This window comes from Dromiciops gliroides, chromosome 1 (genome assembly GCF_019393635.1).
Source record: "Dromiciops gliroides isolate mDroGli1 chromosome 1, mDroGli1.pri, whole genome shotgun sequence".
Taxonomy (NCBI): domain Eukaryota; kingdom Metazoa; phylum Chordata; class Mammalia; order Microbiotheria; family Microbiotheriidae; genus Dromiciops; species Dromiciops gliroides.
The window spans coordinates 73,475,043-73,493,831 of NC_057861.1; the positions used below are offsets into that span (position 1 = coordinate 73,475,043).

The following is an 18,789-nucleotide window of genomic DNA, read 5'->3' on the forward strand; positions in this document are numbered from 1 at the left end:
CATAGGTATATGACCTTCCCCATACATGTCTTGTTCACATGGCTCTGAACCCTCCACATATGTGAGGCCCCCTCACATGGGTGTGACCCTGGGCCGGAGGCAGTTCCCAGAGAGGCAACGGAGACAACAGAGGCTGAACCGGAAAAGGGGTTGGCATCGAAAGAGGACACGGTAGAAGGTTCGGACAGAGAGGTCTCCGGAAGGGTCAGCATACTTCAGGGCAGTCAGGGGCATATAGAGGGCGTTGGTCTGATAGCGAAGGGACGGCTGTGCAGAGCCAATCACCTGGGCGATGGCCTGGAAAAAGTAGGCTCCTGACTCTTAGGCCCAAACTTCCTGAGCCTCCTAAGAGGCAAGAAGAATGAGGGACATGGAAATAGAAGCCCAAGGAGGAGAGGGGAAAGGAGGGAACGAGAGGTCAGGAGCCTCATTAGGATCAGAGGAGGTTGTGAAAGGTACAGCCAGCCTCATCCCAAGGCATGCCCAGCTCCAGTGGTCAAATGGGGAGAAAGAGTGGGAAAGGACCATCCCCCTACCTGAGCAACATCCTCAGGGCTCTGGCCCAGGGTCTGGAAAATATCCTTCGATGCTGGGAGGTAAACATCTAGAAAGTAGCTCAAAGTGTCAGGATCAGTGCCTGGAAAATCATCCTTGGAGACCTTGGCCACTAATTTGGCCTCAAAATCTGTGTTCACTGGCCCTGGTTCCACCAAGGACACACTGGAGAGGAATGAAGGCCCAAGACTTCTTTGGACTCCCATAAAGCCTTTCTCCAGCTACTGACTGCCCCAGGACTCATCTTGGGAGTCTCATTGTGGGGTATTCAACTCATTGGCTGGAGAGGGCACTAAGGTGTCAAGGACACCCTCTATCCTCAAAGGCCTTTCAGGGACTCTTCTCACCCTAGGCCCCTCCTCTTAGAGTCTAGGCCCTCTCCCCACTCAGAGGCCAAGACCAACCCCCTCCCTCAGGACACCCTTTCAGAGCTTAGGCCTCTCAAACCCATCAATCCCCTGCTCCCAGAGCCCAGCCCTTCCTATCCCCTTCCAGCTCAGCCCCCCACTCTCCCCTCAGAACCCCCTCCCCCATCACAGCGTAGACCCTCCCTCCTTCTTCAGGGCCCAGTTCCTCCCCTCCTCAGAGTACAGATCTGCCCCCCTTCTTCCCTCACGTCTCCCACTCAGAATTCAGATCCCCAGAATATTCCACTCTGAGTTCCATCCCCATCTCACAAGATATTAAACCGCAGCAGCTGCACAGCCAGACTCTCACAGAACCCCTCCAGTGCAAACTTGGAGGCTGAGTAGATATCATTGAATACGACACCTGGAAAGTCACACATGTCAGAATAGGAATGGATTCAAGTTCTATGGGTGTCTAGGGGACCCCATGCCCCAACCCTACCCCCTGCTCTGGGAGTATCTACGTGGCCTTCAATTTCTTCCCTCAGAATTAGGGGCCCTTAGGTAGGCAAGGTCCCTCTATCCCTGAGAGAGGGAAGAGACAGAGCAGAGCATTCTGAGTGAGGTCAGATCCCCCCTTTCAGAAGGGTCACCTAGGGTAAGGAGAAGTATTTGGGTAGAGGGAGATATTGAGTAGATGGATCTGAGTGGAGCTATCTTCCTACTCAGAAGCAGGACCCAACATGGAAGATCCCAGAGGGGGGGAAGGCAGCCTTACCCTGCAATCCCATGACACTGCTGACCACCACGATGTGGCCCCTACGTCTCTGCTTCATGCTGGGCAGCACAGCCTTGATCAGCTGGACTGCCCCGAAGAAGTTGGTTTCAAAGACCTTCCTGATGTCTGCCATATTGAGGCCCTCCAGAGGCCCTACAAGTCCCAGACCTGCATTGTTCACTGGAGGGAATAGGAAGGGGGCAACATCAAAGATGGCTGAGGATGAGCCCTGGCCACTCCCTCCCTAACCCTGGACAGCTCTAGCTCCAGTCTCAGCCCCTACTATACATCCCATCCCAATCTGGAACTGAAGAAGAGAACCAGAAGTCTAAGTGGGAGAGACTGACCTCAGACCTGGGGAAGGTGCTACTGTTGCCTGGGGGGGTGGCAATCAGGGAGTCAGAGGAGTCATAAGAACAGAAGAAAGAGCCAAGATCAACTAGGCCAACTCTCTCATTTTAACAGTAGAGGAAAATGAGGCCAAGAGAAGGAAAGTTACTCGCCCAGTATGACCCAACTTGTCAGTGTCAGAGCAGGGTCTAGAACACAAGTACACTAGAACTCCAAGTCTAGGAAGATGATAGGGTAGCATGGCTTGGGGCAAGAAGGGCCTCAGCCTTCATCTAGCCTGGGGCTTCTTTGCCTTCTTTGATGTCATGGACTACTTAAGCAGTTAGTCTGGTGGAGCCTAGGGATGCCTTTTCAGAATCACATTTTTAAATGCATAAAATGCATGGGATTATTAATAAAACCAATTATATTGAAATAAATATGTCATTTAAAAATTCTTATCCAAGTTCCCAAACCCTCAGAAATCTGTCCACAGTCTCCTTGAAGGGTGCTGTCCTTGGATCCCAAGCTAAGAACTCTCTGATCTATAACACAGTGGAATCAACCAAACTTCCAGAGGACTCATGACAAAACATGTTTTCTATCTCCAAACATAAAGGTGATAACCTCAGAGCAAAGACTGAAGTATATTTTTTGCATATGTTTTGCTTGAATATACATATTTCCAAAGGGTTTTATTTTTCTTGCATTCCCAATGGGCAGAGAAGGTGGAAGGGAGAAAATTCAGAACTGAAAATAAAACTGAATTTTTTAAAAAACCAACCCAGATCTAGTTTAACACTCCCATTTTACAGATGGAGAAACGGAGGCCAAAGGAGAGGTACATAGGTAGTGAGTAATAGCCAGAATATGCCAAGTCCTCAGGCTCCGAATCCAACCATCTTTCCACTACAGAGGGTGAAGGAAAGAGTCCAGCCCCCACACCCCACCCCTCTCCCTTTCCCATCCCATCCCTTCGCCTGGGCTGGAGGTAGACTGGATGACTCCTTAGACAGGCCGGGCTGAAGTTCTGTCTCACCTAGCACATCCAAAGGCTCTCCCTCAATGTTGCTTAGGCAGGCAGATACGGAGTCCTCACTGCAGACATCCATCTGTGCCACAGTCAAGGTCCGGCCCAGAGCCTCGCCAGCTGCAGCCTCCAGTTTCTCCTTCTTGCCCAGGTCCCGCATGGTGGCAGTCACTGCTCTGGCCAAGAACACTGCACTGAGAGTGGGGAAGCAGCACAGTCTCTGGGCTCCCTGCCTCCCTCAGCTCCTATGGGACAATTGCCTCTGGCTTCTGTGTTTTAGTGCGCACGTATGTTTGTGTACACAAGTGTGTATCTATGTATCTGTGCTCATGATGGGAGCTTAATACATGGTTGGCTCACATGTGTGTTATGTGTACTGCATGTCTATGAACATATAGAACCAGGATCAGAGAATGGAAGATACATGCATGACAGGAAGGCAGATTTTGGCTCACTATAAGGAAAATCTTCCCTATAGGTAGAGCTATTCAAAAAAGGAATGGGCCTCCTTGGGAGGTAGTGAATTCCCTGTCACTGATGTCAAGTGAAGACCAGATGAACCCTTTCTGAGTCTGTTTTGGAGAAGATTACATTTCACATGGAGATTAGACAAGATAACTTCTAAGGTCTCTTCCAGTCCAAAGATTCAGAGCTGGAAGGCCCTTTCTTTACAGGGGAGCAAACTGAGGCACAGAGAGGTTGGGTGACTTGCCCAGAGTCACAGTTAATAAATGTCTGAGGCTGGATTCAAACTCAAATCTTTTTGACTCTCAGTCTAGTGCCCTATCTACTACACTAATCTGCCTTACTTCTGAGAGTCTCTATGTCTGCTGTGTAAGGATAATTTGGCACAGGAGGAGAGAAGGGGAGGCTCTAGCCAATTTGACAGAAATCCAACTGGGGCCTCAAGTCCTAACCGCCCCCCTTTCCCCCCTCACCAAAAGACTTCTCTTTGCCCTTACCAACCCTTGATCCCTCTGGGCCCTGATGATTTGTGTGTAGGGTGAAGAGGGTGAGGTCAGGCTGGGGAACCAGGGGTTGTGGGATCATTTGTGGGATCACCAGATCTGGTGGGAGTGACTAAGAGCTACCTAGAAGGGGGACTGCAAGGGCCTCCCAGATCCTCTCTCCCCAGACATATGGAGGACTGTGTCCAAGGTTATACTTATGTAATAGGCTTAGTCCTGAAGGCATAATCCCAGAAGGAGTGAGGAGGGAGAGAAAGCAGGAAAGAGGAGATAACTGAAGATGGGGTAAGGAGTGGAGGCGAGGGGGTTCTTCAAGCCTGGGGTGAGGAAGGTCCCCATGACACGTCCTTCCCCAATCCTCACTTCCTTGGAAAACGGAGACAAAATGGATTGGAGTGAAGTAATGGTAAAGGACAGTTTTGTCGATGTGTCCATCTGTGCCGATGAATCTTTGTGTCTGTGTCAACACGCCTGCATCTGCATCACTAAAAATGGAATCAAATTGTATTTCTATGCCTGCGTGTCTGTTTCTGTGTTTGTGTGTCTATGTATTTCTGCATGTCTGCTTCTGTTTACATTTATATGTGTATAGGTTATTGTATCTCGGTCTTCTAAAATTGTGGACTCCCATCTTCCAATAGAAGAGATCCCAAACCCATCCCTCCCCCTTTGCCCTGCTCACCATGGTACCTCTGTTGAGGATCCTGGGCCAACTTTACAGCCAGATGTAGACCAATTCCTGAAGAGCAACCGGTGATTAGAACAGTCCTGGGGTGTCCTCCTGGGCTCTCAGCTCTTGCCATGTCTGACACCTCTGAGTCATGTGATCACCCCTGTTTGTCCGGTCATGCCTGAACTCCCCTTCCTTCCAGGATCACATGATTCCTTGCAGTGGGGTAAGAAGCGGGTAGTGAACCAAAAGCTTAAGGATTATGTAGGGAGGGGGACAGGTAGGAAGCTAGAGAAGACAGGAAGGAAGAGAGTAACAAAGCACACCTCCTCCAATCACTAAGCACAGGGAGCCCTTGAACCTAATGGATAATTTGGGGGACAATTGGAGTGTACACAGTGATGTGGTAGAGCATAAAGGACTCTTGACTTTGGAATCAGATAACTCAGGGTAGGACTCCTGGCTCTGCTGTTTGCTATCAGCGTGACCTTGGATAGATCTCTTAACATCTCAGGGCCTCAGTTTTCCTGTTTATAAAATAAAGTGGTAAGACTTAGATAACTCCTAATGTCCATTTTCTCTCTTAACATCCTTTATATCTCTTATTAGGCTACCATCCTTAGAACTGAGAGTTTGGGGAACCATTCCCATCCCCCTCCCCATTTTCTCAGATCTCAGTATCACAGATCTCAGGGAGTCAGGCAGAAAGTTGTGTTTCTGGAATCCCTGTTCCACTGGATGGGGCACAGGACTTTGGGCAAAGATCAAGCATGACACATACACACACAGAAGACCAAGAATGAGTTGGAAGCCCACTTATAGGGACTGAGGTTAAATATAAGAAGTTACTGGCCTGCAGTAGTTAAAAATCAAAATGAAACCAAAACTAAAACCATGTCTATAGCAGTACATGGACTTCACAACTGTAAAGCAATCAATTATATATTTTTGTGATGCGTGTCATATTGTGTGCTCCAACAAATGTCCATTTCTGTGAATGTATTTATTTTTTATTGTATATATTGGTGGGTTTTGTTTGTTTGTTTGTTTTTGGTGAGACGATTGGGGTTAAGTGACTTGCCCAGCATCATACAGCTATTAAGTGTTAAGTGTCAAGCGTCTGAGGCCGGATTTGAACTCAGGTACTCCTGACTCCAGGGCTGGCACTCTATCCACTGCACTACCTAGCTGCCCCTTGTACATATTGTTAAATGCAAAAAGGAGATATGGTTCTGTAATTCCAAATAGTTCAGGTGTGTAACTCAAATTATTATGTCTTTCAGGATAATGGTAGAGCAATATTAAACAAGCTTCCACTTTAAAAGAGGAAGAAAAAGAAGGAAGAAGAGAAGGAGAAAGAAGAAGAACTAGGAAGAAGGAGGATGAGGAAGAGGAAGAAGAGGAAGAAGAAGAAGAAAGAAAGACTACTACTGTAAAGTTGCTATCTGTAATGTGGATAAAATTCTAGCTAGTCTGTCTAAAAATCTAATGAGTGGTGGCCAATAAATTAGAAGCTTTAGCAAGAGTTTAGACTTTTAAGCATTTATTAGGGAGCATAAGAATTTGCTGAAGAGAGAGAAAGAGGCCTAGATTCAGCTATCTATCTCAGGGAGCCAGCGTCTCTAGCTCCACTCCCACCCCCCCACCCCCACCCCAGGTCCTGGTGAAAGAGAGCGAGAGAGAGCCCCTTCTTCATCCCACAAGCCTCCTGTGAGAGGCGCATCCCATACACACACACACACACACACACACACACACACACACACACACACACACACACCACATGGCTTGCCCTCAGACACCTTCTCCTCATGGCAAAGCTTTCCTACAGTATCTCTTCAGCAGGGGGCGTCACTCCAATTGTCACACTACCCGCGTATGATTTCCTGAGGGCAGCTAGGTGGCCAAGTGGATAGAGTGCCCAGGCTGAAGTCAGGAAGACTCATTTTCGTAACTTCAAATCTGTTTTCAGACACTTACTAGCTCTGTGACCCTGGGCAAGTCACGACCCTATTTGCCTCAGTTTTGTCATCTGTAAAATGAGCCGGAGAAGGAAATGGCAAACCACTCCAGTATCTTTGCCAAGAAAATCCCTCCTGAGGTCACGATTCAACAACATGATTTACTGAGCCTGGAAACGTCTTTGCTATTCACTCAGCAGAAAGAGGCCCCGGAGGTCTCATAAGTATTATTACTGAGTGAATAGTAGTGAGCCCGAGCAGGGATATTTGAGTCTCACCCCCATTCTCTGCCACCCCGACATCGGGCCAGAAACCCCCTACGTCTCTACCACTGCACACAAAAACTCTTTGTTTTTAAAGAGAGAGCAAGCGAAGAAGGGGTCAACCCCTCCCTCAGGGTCAGGGCCTCTTCTGCCCTCAGAGACTGAGCAAGGATTCCCCACTCCAACTCTCTCTGGTCTCAAGGTGCCGCCTCCTCTCCCCCTCACCTCCGCCCAGGTCTTTTGGTGCTTCCACAGAGAAGCTTACGTATGGGCTTATGTTCAGAGCATGACCAGCCCCAGGGGACCCCCAAGCCCAGACTCGAGTCCTGGAGCGACTTAAACGCGCGGGTGCGCACGCAAGCACACACGTGTACAGAAAAACAGACACAGATGCAGACACACATGTGCTGAAACCTGCCCTGGGTTGGGATGGGGCGGCAGAAGGCACAAATTACTCTAGGTCCCCCTACCTCAACTCTTAAGGATGAGGGGGAGGCTTGGGTTGGAATAACCCTTGCCCCAGCTCCAAGCCCTCAGTGAGTGTCCCTGCCGGGAGCCAGCCTACCCAGAACCGGCCAATTAGGTCTCTGGACAAAATTTTCCCAACTTAGGCTTCCCTCCAGGGAGAGTTCCAAGTGAGCACGCCTCCGCCCCGCCTCGCCCGGCCCCGCCCTGCCCGGCCCGGCCCAGGCTGGGCCCGGGAGCCGGGGTGGGGTGGGGACAAGACAGAACCAGAGGGGGCGGGGGCTCCGGCAAGTTTCTGTTCAGAAGTCTTAAGTCTTGCCTTAAGTTCGAAGTGAGAGCCCAGCTGAGAACATTCCCTACCCACCCCCATCCCTTCCACCTGTCCCAGCCGGTAGCAAGGAGGCTCTCCCTGTGCCCTTCAGCGGGTGATAGTGGCAGACAGCTGTGCCCAGGACCAGGGCCGGCTGGAATTGAGGATGAGAACTGGGATCGATAGCCGAGAATGGGGCAGGTCCAGGTCTTGGGCAGAACTTTTCCTGATCCTCACTTCCCTGGTGCAACTACCCCAAGAGGGAATAGGTAAGTGGGACCCCTAGTGAGGGTGAGTGGATTTCCCAAGTCAACACCCCCACCCCAGGTCCTGGAGAGGGAAAGGGAGGGCGATCCCAGAATTTTTCCCAGTGCCTGGGTGGGGCTGGGGGAATGAGGGTGTGATTGCGTGAGATACATAATGAACTGCAGTGTGTCGTTCCGTGCCAATAGTGGACAATTATGTGTATAACGGCTGCTATGTCAAAGCGATTATTAGAGTCTGAGTGATTTACGCGTGATTGTGACTTTCTGTTTGAAGTGGCATAGTGACTGGGTGATCGTGTGTCGGTGTATGTGTGACTGTATCACTACGATATGGTGGTAGTTGTGATTTGTCAGTGTGTACGATAATGATTGAATTGTGTGCTTCTAGTTGTATACCCGTGTGCCATTGTATCCATGTCTGTGATTGTGATGGTCACACACAGCACACTGTGTGCATTGTAACATTGTGAGGGTGCTCAAGTAATTGGGAGCATGATTGCATGTTTGTTTTCGAGACTGGTATTGTTTGAGTGGTCGGTGTGAATTGTGCTGTGTGACCTATGGCAGTTGGATGCAAATGTGTCTCAGTGTGTGATTTAATAATTATGTGTGTGATAAAGGGGTATGTGTGTATCTGTGACACTATGTGTATTGGAGGTGTGTGAAAGATGATTGTGCATCAGTGGTATTAATTAAGACCTGAGTTAAAATCTGGTCTCAGACACTAGCTGTGTGACCCTGGGCAAGTCATTTAACCCTGTTTGACTCCGTTTCCTCATCTAAAATGAGCTGAAGAAAAAAATGGCAAACCGCTCAGTATCTTTGCCAAGAAAACCCCAGATAGGGTCACAAAGAGTCGGACACGACTGAAACGACTGAACAACAATCGTGAGATTGTGTATGATTCAGTTGAGTTGCAACATGAAACTACGTGTAATTATATTGTATAAATCTGTTTTTATTGTATCATTGTGTACGTGTGGTGGTGGGGATGTGGGAAGGGTGTGAGTATTTGCGGGAGAAATTTATTTGAGAGAGGATTTATCGCATTAGCTTCTGCTCTTCCCTTGGCTTTGGGGGGAGGAGAGTAAAAGCGGGAGATGATGGCGCCCCCTGGAGGTCTGAACTGCCTCCCCAGGTCATCTTTCCTACCCTAGTGTTGCCCATGTCTCCACCTTTCTCTCCAAACTCCAATCCCATTTGCTTCTTTTGACTATGGGTACTCTGCCTGCTTGTCCGTAGTCCCTAGCCTGGGCTGCCCCGCCTGCTTCCTACTACACAGGAGCCCTGGGCGGTCCCTGAGGCCGCTCAGCTCAGCACCATGGACAGGGGCCCAGGGAGAAGGGGAGGGGCAGGGCTGGGTTCAGGGGCTGGGTTGGAGGGGGCAAATATCCTCTCCTCCCCCACCAGCTGCGACCCAGTTTAATGGTGTTTTTCCTTTCTAATTTCTCAGCATCCCCCGGGGTGGCCCTAGGCCTGGGTTGAGTGAGTCATCAGCGACTGTGACGCATAGCCAGCTGTGCATATCTGGCAGGGGGGGTGTCTTTCCATCCCCAGGGGAAGGAGCCCCCATTCCTGCCCTTAGAACAGGCATTCCTCAGGGTGAGGTGACTCTGAAGTACTCTGTCCTGATTGCTTCTGGGAAGGCTACAGCCCTTCTCCCACATCTGGGACTGGAAATCCCTTTGGTCCCCAGAGCTAACTCATATTAATATTTCAGTGCCCATAAAGAAGACCTTGAGCTCTGTAATTGCCCCAGACCTCTTTCATTCTTTCCCTAGGCCCTAGCTTGGCAGAGAGTTGGAATGGGGGAGAGGAGAGAAGCCACTGATGCCAACTCCACCCCCATCCTCTAGGACTAAAGGCCTCTTGTCTTTGGTCACTCTGGCCTGGGGGAAAGGGAAGGAATGAGCTAACTCCAAGAATAGAGAGAGCACCAGATACAGCCCTAAGTTTTAGAAAAGTCATCTGAGGAAGAAAGGGGAAGAAACTGAAATGGAAGCAGGAGGGATTTAGGTTAGGCATTAGCAAGAATTTACAAATGCCAGGAATTGTTGGAACTAGCAATTCCGAAGTATTTGCCCCCTCCACATTTCCACCCCATAGACTGGGGGGGGGGTGATAGAATGGTTGTGAGAGGGCTGATGGGGGAGAGTGGTCAGATCACCATTTATATTTCTTCCCTGACTAGGGGCCAGTGATTGTCCATAGGGAGTGATGTCTGTAATCAGCAGGGAGCCAGAGTCCCAGCCCCTATTTCAACTCCTACCCCCTAAGGGAGTCCTGTCACTAATCCTTCCCCTTTTTCCTCCAAATCCTTTTCACACACACTCAAGGGTAGCAGTCAGGACAAGCTCTAACCCAGATCCCACTTCCTGACAGTCCAGTTATGTGCCTGGCTATGACATTCAGAATCAGTCAAAAGAAAAAAAAAAGAAGGCAGAAATAAACACAAATACACACAGGGGGGGGACAATTGATGAGACAAGTTTATGAATCCCAAGAAAGGGGAAGAGAAAATTGTCTAATGTGGAACATTACCAAAGAAGGATCTGTAGTGGGGGGGGGGGGCTCTGAGGATCCAAGGGAAACCCCTCCCTCACTTAATATTCTCCCTTCCTGGGGGGGGGGAGAGGATTGGAATCTTGCCTCCCCTTTGGTGAAGTCAGCAGGGCTGGGAGATTGAAGTGAGATCATGGCAGATACTGTGGAAATCTTGATTCTGCCAAGAATCTTGGGTCAGAAGGTCAGTAGGACAGGAGGTTGGGTGGGGGGGCCCAGGGGAAGCCCCCTGCTCCTCCTCAGCTCTGCTCTGCAGCAAAGGGAGGGGCCCATCTGGATTCACTTAGTCTCCCTGCCTGGACTCCTTGGTTTTTCCCAGGGTGGGGGCTGCTTTACATAAGGCCCCCCCAATCACATTTTCTCCCTACCTGTCCCCTCCCCTCCCTCCCTCCATTCCTGTATCTGTTACCTTGAGGAGCTGGGGAGGGAATCGTCATTAGGCACCCCCAATACATGCTCCTTAATGGGAGATGGCTCTGTGGACATTGGGTGAGGGGGTCATTTGCTCCACATCTGGCCTCTTCCTGCTGCCAGCTTGCCTCTGTGTGTGTACGTGCAGGGGGGACACTTCAATAAGAACAAACCTTTTAGAACGTACATTCTCTGCACATGTTTTCCCTTCAGCCCCCCCCTTTCCCCCTTGTTTCTCGGGAAAAGATCAGGAGCCAGAGGGAATGAGAGGGGAAAGGACCCCAGGGGGAGAGGAGAGGGAAGAACTGCGATTTTAGCCTGACTAGGAGCAGGGGTGAGAGTTGTAAGGGCCCAGGGGCCCTGGACTGTGACTGGGGGAGAAAAGAGAGAGTCAGGCTCTGGGGCTCAGGCCAGGAACTTTTGATTCATCCTAAAACTAGGTCAGATTTTTTCTCACCAAAGACCAAGTAAAAAAGATTGGAGCCAAAGGCCTAACAGGATGGAACAGCTGGGGGTGGGGGTAGTAGGAGCAAAGAAGAAGGTGTCCTAGGCCCAGGTCCTGCCTCCCAAACTCCTAATTCTGGCTTCTCCCTTGCCAAATATCAGCTCCCCAACACAAGCCCAATACATGGAGAAAGTTAGGCTGTCTCAGCCCATCCCACCCCAGCACCCATGACCTTATGGGTTGTTCCTTCAGCTGATCTTGTAGATGTGCTTCAGGCACTGGGAGTCAAGGGAGGCCAAGCCAAGGTCCCCGAAGTCCCAGGATTCTGCCCCCAGAGGTCCCCAGAAGGAGATCGAGCATTCGGGGTGGGAAACTCCAGCCAGCTGAGTGTCCCCACAGGACAACTTTGGCCAGGTAAGGCCTGGGAGGGGAAGTCGGGAGGATGTATGGAGAGGTAGTCAAGGCCACCCGGGGAGGCTCCATTCTGAGCTGTCTTCTCCCACTGTCCCACCCAGGTGGTCACTTTCCAGAGAACTTTTCACTGCTGGTCACCCTGAGGGGCCATTCACCTGGCCAGGCTGTCCTCCTGTCCATTTACGATGAGCGGGGAGTGAGGCAACTGGGACTAGGAGTGGGGCGGCCAACCCAGCTTCTGTCTGACCCCCCCAGCCCCAGTCTGCTTCCCACCACAGTTGACCTCATGGATGGCAGGTGAGTGTACTCGGAGCTCTGACCAATTAACCTCAGCAGCGTCTCCTACCCCCACATGAAGGCTGAACTCCTCCTCCCCCCAGGTGGCACCGTGTGGCAGTCAGTGTGGACAGCTGGACAGTGACCCTGGTGGCTGACTGTGAGCCGCAGCCCCCAGTGAGCTGGGGGTGGCAGAGATTGACCCCCATCAGCACAGCTGGACTTACTATGCTGGGGACACAGGACCCTGGAGAAGAGGCCTTTCAGGTGGGGGCAGAACCCTTGGAGGGAAGGGAACCTGGAGGGCAATGAGAAAAATGGAGGTGGGGAGGTCTGTGAAGACAGACATAAGGGAGAACCTGACCCTGGGGGCCCTGATCCCAGTGCTAGGGCAAAACAGAAAACCAGGCTGGAGAATTGAAACCCCTCCCCACCCTGCTTCTACTGGAGTGTTCGACTTCTCTATTCATTGCTTCTCCCAGATCTCAGCTCCGCCTCCCTAGCTGCACTTCCCCATCCTTGCTCCAGGCCTGGAGATGGAAACTAAGAGTTCAGAATAAAGGAGTGGGTGGGGTGGAATGGGGCCAGGATGAGGCATCCTTCCCGAGCTGTTGAGAAAGTGCAGTCCAGGCCAGTCTTGAGATGATAATGGTGTGAAATTGTGGTGTTGCTTGTATTCCACCCTATTGATGGGAAGGGGTCAGGGTGGATTCTAGAGTGTGAAATGACTATGAAAGCAACCCCTTCCCTGTGTTTGGGGTGTTCATGTCCTTCACTGGAGACTTCTCTCCACTAGCCTCCTCTTTAACTTTGCTTTGTCCTTCCCATTTTCTCCTTTGGTTCTGAGGAGTTAGGACTATAAAAGAATGTGGGTGGAGACAGCTAGGTGGCACAGTGGATAAAGCACCGGGCCTGGATTCAGGATGACCTGAGTTCAAATCCAACCTCAGACACTTGACACTTACTAGCTGTGTGACCCTGGGCAAGTCACTTAACCCTCATTGCCCCACAAAAAAAAAAAAAAAAGAATGTGGGTAATACCAGTGGGGGGGGTAGAGGAGGCTCTCTGGGAAATTCTCTAGAAAGGTCTTGGATGAGAGTCTCTAGAAGAACTCTAGTGAGAATCTTTGGGGGAGTGTTTTTTTGGGAGACTTGCCCAGGGTCACACAGCTAGTAAGTGTCTGAGGCTGAATTATAACTCAGGTCTTCCTGACTCCAGGGTCAGTGCTCTGTCCACTGTGCCACCTAGCTGCCCCTCTAGATGATTTTTTCTGAGAAAACATTGATAGGACTCAGTGTGTCTCTGGGTATCAGAGGATTCTGAATATCTCTTAGAAGGTCTTTATGGGATCTCTGGAAGTGGGGAATCCCTGGAGGATATCTAAGGGAATGGGGTTGGTTTTGGTGGGGCCTTTGTGTAATGGTGATGAAATGACATGGGCAGGGGTAGTTGCTGAAGTGATGAGGTGGGAATCCCTGGAGAATATTCTAAGGGGTTGTGGGTTTTTAAAGTACTTGATCTGGAAGAGTTTCTTAGAGGAATGACTCTGCAAAGAGGAATTTCTAGGGAGTTTCAGAGACATGGAACTGGAGGATATTTCATTTTAAAGCCCCCAAAAGAGAACCGTGAATTGCTAAGATGTTGGGGATGCCCGTCTCTGAGGGCCTGATGTATATGGAGGGAGCAGAAATGTCCATGAGACCCCTCTCTTCCTGAAAACATACTTTGTGAGAATGGGGAGAGAGGGTATTGGGAGAGAGACATCTGGAGCAGGATCGGCTTTTCCAGAGGCTGGGTCCAGATTGGATACATGTGATTGACTTGTGGGGAGGAGGCCCTTCCATGCCCCCCCCCCCGTTCCCACAACTTGATGGGATGGGATAGGCCAGAAGATTCATTCCATTCCTTTTCTCCTTACCCCCCACAACACAACACTCAGCCCCGAGGGGGCCTGGGAGTGGTAGATAGTCTGAGTCAGTCCCAGCTGTTCCTGCAATTGTTTCCAGGGAGCCTACACCCCCACTCCTATCTACTTTCATACTGGGGACCTGAGACCACCTTTTCCCATCCTTACCCTGTATGAGATAGAATCAGAAATAGTCCTGGGGTTGGGGGGCGGGGAGGGAGGTGTCTAACTCTGAAAGCAGGTGCTATCAAGGGGGCTGGGAGAGAGCAAGGATGATCCCAGTTCCTGATTCTTCAGACCCTCCCCTCACTTCTCTCCTTTTCCTTTCCTCTTTGCAGGGGGATGTCCAGGAGCTTATGATCCTGCAAGATGCTCAGGCTGCCTTTAGGGCCTGTGAAAACCTGCTGCCCAGCTGCGACACCCCCTCTACCTCAGCCACCCCAGCCACAGAGGTAAGCAAACCTTTGCATTTGTAACAAAATAAATGACTTAGAGGCAGCTAGATGGCGCTGTGGATAGAAGGCTGTACTTGGAATCAGGAAGACCTGAGTTGGAATCCTACCTCAAATACTGTTATTAAGCCAAGACCAAATGACTACTTAATTTCTTTTACTGCAGTTTCCTCACTCATAAAATGAAGGGGTTCGACTTGACCTATAGGGTCCCTTCCAGTTAAATTTATGATACGATGACTTTATATACTTTGGCATATATACTTTTTATATATTTATTTACATATTTATTCTATATAAATTATTTATATATTTATCATATGTGTGGGGGGGTGTATAAAATTATCCTACCATGGAGTGGGTGACCCCTGACTTGTTGGCATTGGATGGATGACCCCTGCCCTGGGGCAAGTGATTTTAGATTGCTCACCTTGGGGCAGGCTAGCCCCTAATAACTCACAGTCCAGGATCCTATGTGATTAGAAAGCCTGGTTCCGAACCTAGAGAAGGACAGCTTCTGGGGGGGGGCACCTTCTGGGCCCTGAGCAGAATGCCTTCTTACCCAGGTTGAGCCAAATACTCCTCCTCCCCAAAGGAAGGGGAAGGGGAAAGGGAAAGGAAAGGGCCGCAAGGGCCGCAAGGGAAAGGGCAAGAAAAAGAAAAACAAGGATTCTGAGAAACCAGAAGTGCCTCCAACCTTACCAGAGGACCAGGTAAGGTCTCCCCCCACCCTACCCCACCCTCCACCATCTAAATTCCCCAAGAAGACTGATCCCACCCATCATTAACTTTCATTAATGGCGACTAGTGGTCATTAAGAAGGGACTGGGGGGGGTGGCAAGAGGTACAGCTAATCAGAGGTCTCTGATTAGGGGTCACTGCAATGTGTCCCCCAGGATGTGGGGAATGGCTGGAGTCCTTCCTGGGCCTTTCCAGGCTTCTTTAGTCCTCCTTACCCTCCTTAGTCCTGACCTTTTGCCTAGGAGCTATCTCCTTACCTCCCCCCCCCCTTTTCCTCCCTTGACCCAATTCTTCCAGCAGCTGCCCCAGGCCCCAGGGAGTTGTGGGGAAATAAGTCTGATCCTGGTCCACCCCCACCCCCATCCCCTTGTTCTGGCCAGACTGTGCAGGACTAACCACTGAGTGCTATTCTGGGGCCAGGGTAGACATATTGCCTCTGGCTTCCAGACACCTGGCCCTTTGGGCTGATACTGACTCTATTGTTCACAAGCCCCACTGTTCTCAAGACTAACATCCAGAACCCTCAGCCTGGCATCTGAGATCTCCAGTCTGACCCTAATGGACCTCCCAGAGTTCCCCTCCTGTGCCTCCCTTCTTCTCCAGCTAATTCTTACTTTTGTTCATGATGTCACCCACCCTACAATTCCTTATCCTTGCCCCTCTTCTATAAATACATCCCTCCCCTACCCAGGACACAGATCTTGGTGAAGCCCCCCTTTCCCTATAAGCACAGCCCACTAGGCTCACTCCTCTCTGAGCTCCTGCAGAATGGGAGGTCCATGCTTTCCTCTACCTGTGTTCAGTCTCTCCTAGTCTTGTGCTCAACTGTTTCTTGGCCTGTGTGATATCGTGTGTGGGTCTGTCTGCCAGCCTCAGGTCCTCCAGATGTGCTGATCTGTTCTTTCTCTCTTAGACTAACACTTACATTCCTGAGGCAGAGACTCTAACTCTCCCCACTGAGGCAGACACTGTGGCGCCAACTGCCCCCCCAAATGTCACAGTCATCACATCCACAGTGGCCATCGATTTCAATGCCACCAGTTATAAGGTAAAGTCAGGGTCTGGGGAGGGGGATTGGGAAGCTGACAGGACCTGAGGGGCAAGAGTGAAGGAGGGAGGAAGGGAGACAGAAAGAAAGGGCTTATTTGGGCTCAAAAGGATGAATGATGTGTCTGGTTTTCCTGATCCCTGTGGCTTCTTCCAAGGACCCTGGAAATGAGCCAGTGTCCTCTCAAGCTATCAAGGAGCTCCCTGAAGCAAGGGAGGGCAGGGATGAAGAGTGGGGAAATTATACCAAGAACCCCATCTACGGGCCAGCTGAGCGTGGACCAGAGACCCAGATCTATCTATTTCCTGTGAGTTTGGGGGAGATCTCTGGGGAATAAGGGGAAGATGTAAGGGGACTTGGGGAAGATATGGGGCCCTAGGAAAATAGGCTCCAAGGGAGAGGAGACTCTGGGTAGGGATGAAAGGTGTTGAGAGATAGTCTCTGAGTAGCATGAGGGGTTTGAGAAGAGGAGGCTATCTCTGAAGGATGAAGTGCTCCCTGGGGAATAGGAAACTATGGAAGAATTGGGAATTTGGTGGAAATGGAGGGCTCCAGGGGTACATGGGGCCTTGGGGAGGTTGAGGGCCTGGGATACAGAACCCCTAAGCAGAGGGGACAGTATGGTGGTACCAGTATGGTGAGCCCAGTGGGCTTATGGGGAAACCAGGGTTTCAGCAAGATCTGTGTCCTGGGTAAGGGAGGGATGTATTTATAGAGGAGGGGAAAGAATGAGGAATTATAGGATGGGTGACAACATGAACAAAGGTAAGGGTTGATACTTTACCCAATGGGGGAGAGGAGCTGGGTGGGGTTTCTGAGAGATTCTGAGTCTCTGTATTGCACTCCTCTCTTCTCTTTCCACTGTACCCCAGGATGCTGGTGAAAAGGGTCAAAAAGGGGAGCCAGCAGTTATTGAACTGGTGAGTGGGAGACAGTAAACACCAGGTCTGGGGCAGTGTTGGATTCCCCCCCCCATCTTTCTGGGATGTGGGGGAGGGGGTGCTGTGACTGAGGGGTGTGGGGTCATACTTGTGTTTTTCTCTCAGGGCCAGCAGTTTGAGGGACACCCAGGACTTCCGGGGCCCTTGGTGAGCATTAATACCCCAACCCTTTCTCACTTCCTTTCCGTTTGGTCATCCCACCTTTTCAACTCCTGGCTCTAGGATGAACTTTAGTAATAATTTCTAGATTGACTTCCATTCTTCTCAATCCAAAGCCACAAAACCAGAGAAGAGGGCACATAGTCGGGAGAGAGGTTGCTTTTGAATCAAAGGTCAGTAGAGTTCAGTGAGGAGGGATGATTGAAGGGAGTCTGGCGGGGATCATTGAAGCTCAGTGAAGGACTTGAAAGGGACACAGTTATGGCGGTCATTATAAGAGTAGCTGGTGGGGGCAGCTAGATGGCGCAGTGGTTAGAGTACCTGAATTCAAATCCAGCCTCAGACACTTGACACTTACTAGCTGTGTGACCCTGGGCAAGTCACTTAACCCCCATTGCTTGCCCAAAAAAAAGGGGGGGAAAAAGAGTAGCTGGTGAGGAGTGATTGAAGGGGAACAGTGATGGGGTTCAGATAGGGGGGAACTGGAGAGGGGTCTAAAGGGGATCATTTGGAAAAAGGCTTTGTGTGACTTTAATATGTATAATGGGTTTCCTATTTCTTGCTTCTTAATGGTATAGATGGAGGGAGAGAAATTGGAACTGAAAGTAAAAATAATTTTTTAAAAAAGAGGTCAGCTAGGGGCAGCTAGGTAGTGCAGTGGATAAAGTACCAGCCTTGGATTCAGGAGTACCGAGTTCAAATCCAGCCTCAGGCACTTGACACTTACTAGTTGTGTGACCCTGGGAAAGTCACTTAACCCTCATTGCCCCACCCCCCAAAAAAGAGGTCAGTGTTGGAGATGCCAGTGTAAAGAGGTCACTATGGGAACCACTGAAGATGGAATCAGTCCCAACCCCAGACATCTCTTACATTTTGACTCCTGATTTTTCTTTTCCCACAGGGAACAGTCGGCCCTTCAGGCCCTCCTGGCCCACCTGGCTTCCCTGGGGACCCAGGTGAAAGGGTAAGAAGACAAGCATGGAAGGAGAGATGAGGTTTGGGTGACACTTCAGAGACTGGGGGAGGCAGAAACTTGGAAATGAGTCTGGAAAGAAGTCCTGACTCAGGGAATTAGAAGACTTTTGTCTGAATTATGGTTCTGCTGTTTAGTGTGACCTTGGACAAGTCATTTATTTGAGTTCATTAGGTCCCATTTTTCTCATCTGTAAAATGAAGGGGCTGGATTAGGTGATCTCTTCACCCTCTTCCAATGTATCCCTGACCAATGTTATTCTTTGTTTCTGTTTGATCCTTTTCTTCTCCTGTGGTCCTCATACTATTCTATCTTGAGCTCCCTGTATTGCCCTGTCTCTATGTGAATCTCCTTGAATAGACATGGCTTTTCATCTCCTCTCTGTCAGGGCCCTGCTGGTCGCCCTGGTATCCCTGGAGTAGATGGTGTCCGAGGCCTCCCTGGAACTGTGATTATGATGCCTGTGAGTTGGGAAGGGGAATGGGACCAGAAGGGGCTCTGATAGTGGAGGGGACCC

General features: G+C 50.2%; 2 protein-coding genes across 2 annotated transcripts in view; one reads left to right on the forward strand and one right to left on the reverse strand.

Moving 5' to 3' along the window:
* RDH8 (retinol dehydrogenase 8) lies at nucleotides 1-4,811 on the reverse strand. The gene is made up of 6 exons (XM_043978782.1): nucleotides 4,691-4,811; nucleotides 3,050-3,211; nucleotides 1,681-1,860; nucleotides 1,233-1,326; nucleotides 537-720; nucleotides 1-297 (listed from the first exon to the last, which is right to left on the reverse strand). Exons 1-6 carry the CDS (start codon nucleotides 4,809-4,811, stop codon nucleotides 73-75), a joined length of 966 nt encoding a protein of 321 aa, XP_043834717.1. The 3' UTR covers nucleotides 1-72.
* Nucleotides 4,812-7,713: 2,902 nt separating this feature from the next.
* The window catches only part of COL5A3 (collagen type V alpha 3 chain), a 34,107-nt gene continuing 23,031 nt past the window's right edge, over nucleotides 7,714-18,789 (forward strand). The window contains exons 1-12 of the mRNA XM_043977022.1: nucleotides 7,714-7,946; nucleotides 11,614-11,775; nucleotides 11,877-12,072; nucleotides 12,156-12,318; nucleotides 14,297-14,410; nucleotides 14,977-15,123; nucleotides 16,065-16,199; nucleotides 16,357-16,506; nucleotides 17,072-17,119; nucleotides 17,246-17,287; nucleotides 18,201-18,263; nucleotides 18,661-18,735. Of these exons, the coding sequence (XP_043832957.1) occupies nucleotides 7,844-7,946; nucleotides 11,614-11,775; nucleotides 11,877-12,072; nucleotides 12,156-12,318; nucleotides 14,297-14,410; nucleotides 14,977-15,123; nucleotides 16,065-16,199; nucleotides 16,357-16,506; nucleotides 17,072-17,119; nucleotides 17,246-17,287; nucleotides 18,201-18,263; nucleotides 18,661-18,735 (1,398 nt within the window). The 5' untranslated portion in view covers nucleotides 7,714-7,843. The remainder of the gene's footprint in view (nucleotides 7,947-11,613; nucleotides 11,776-11,876; nucleotides 12,073-12,155; nucleotides 12,319-14,296; nucleotides 14,411-14,976; nucleotides 15,124-16,064; nucleotides 16,200-16,356; nucleotides 16,507-17,071; nucleotides 17,120-17,245; nucleotides 17,288-18,200; nucleotides 18,264-18,660; nucleotides 18,736-18,789) is intronic.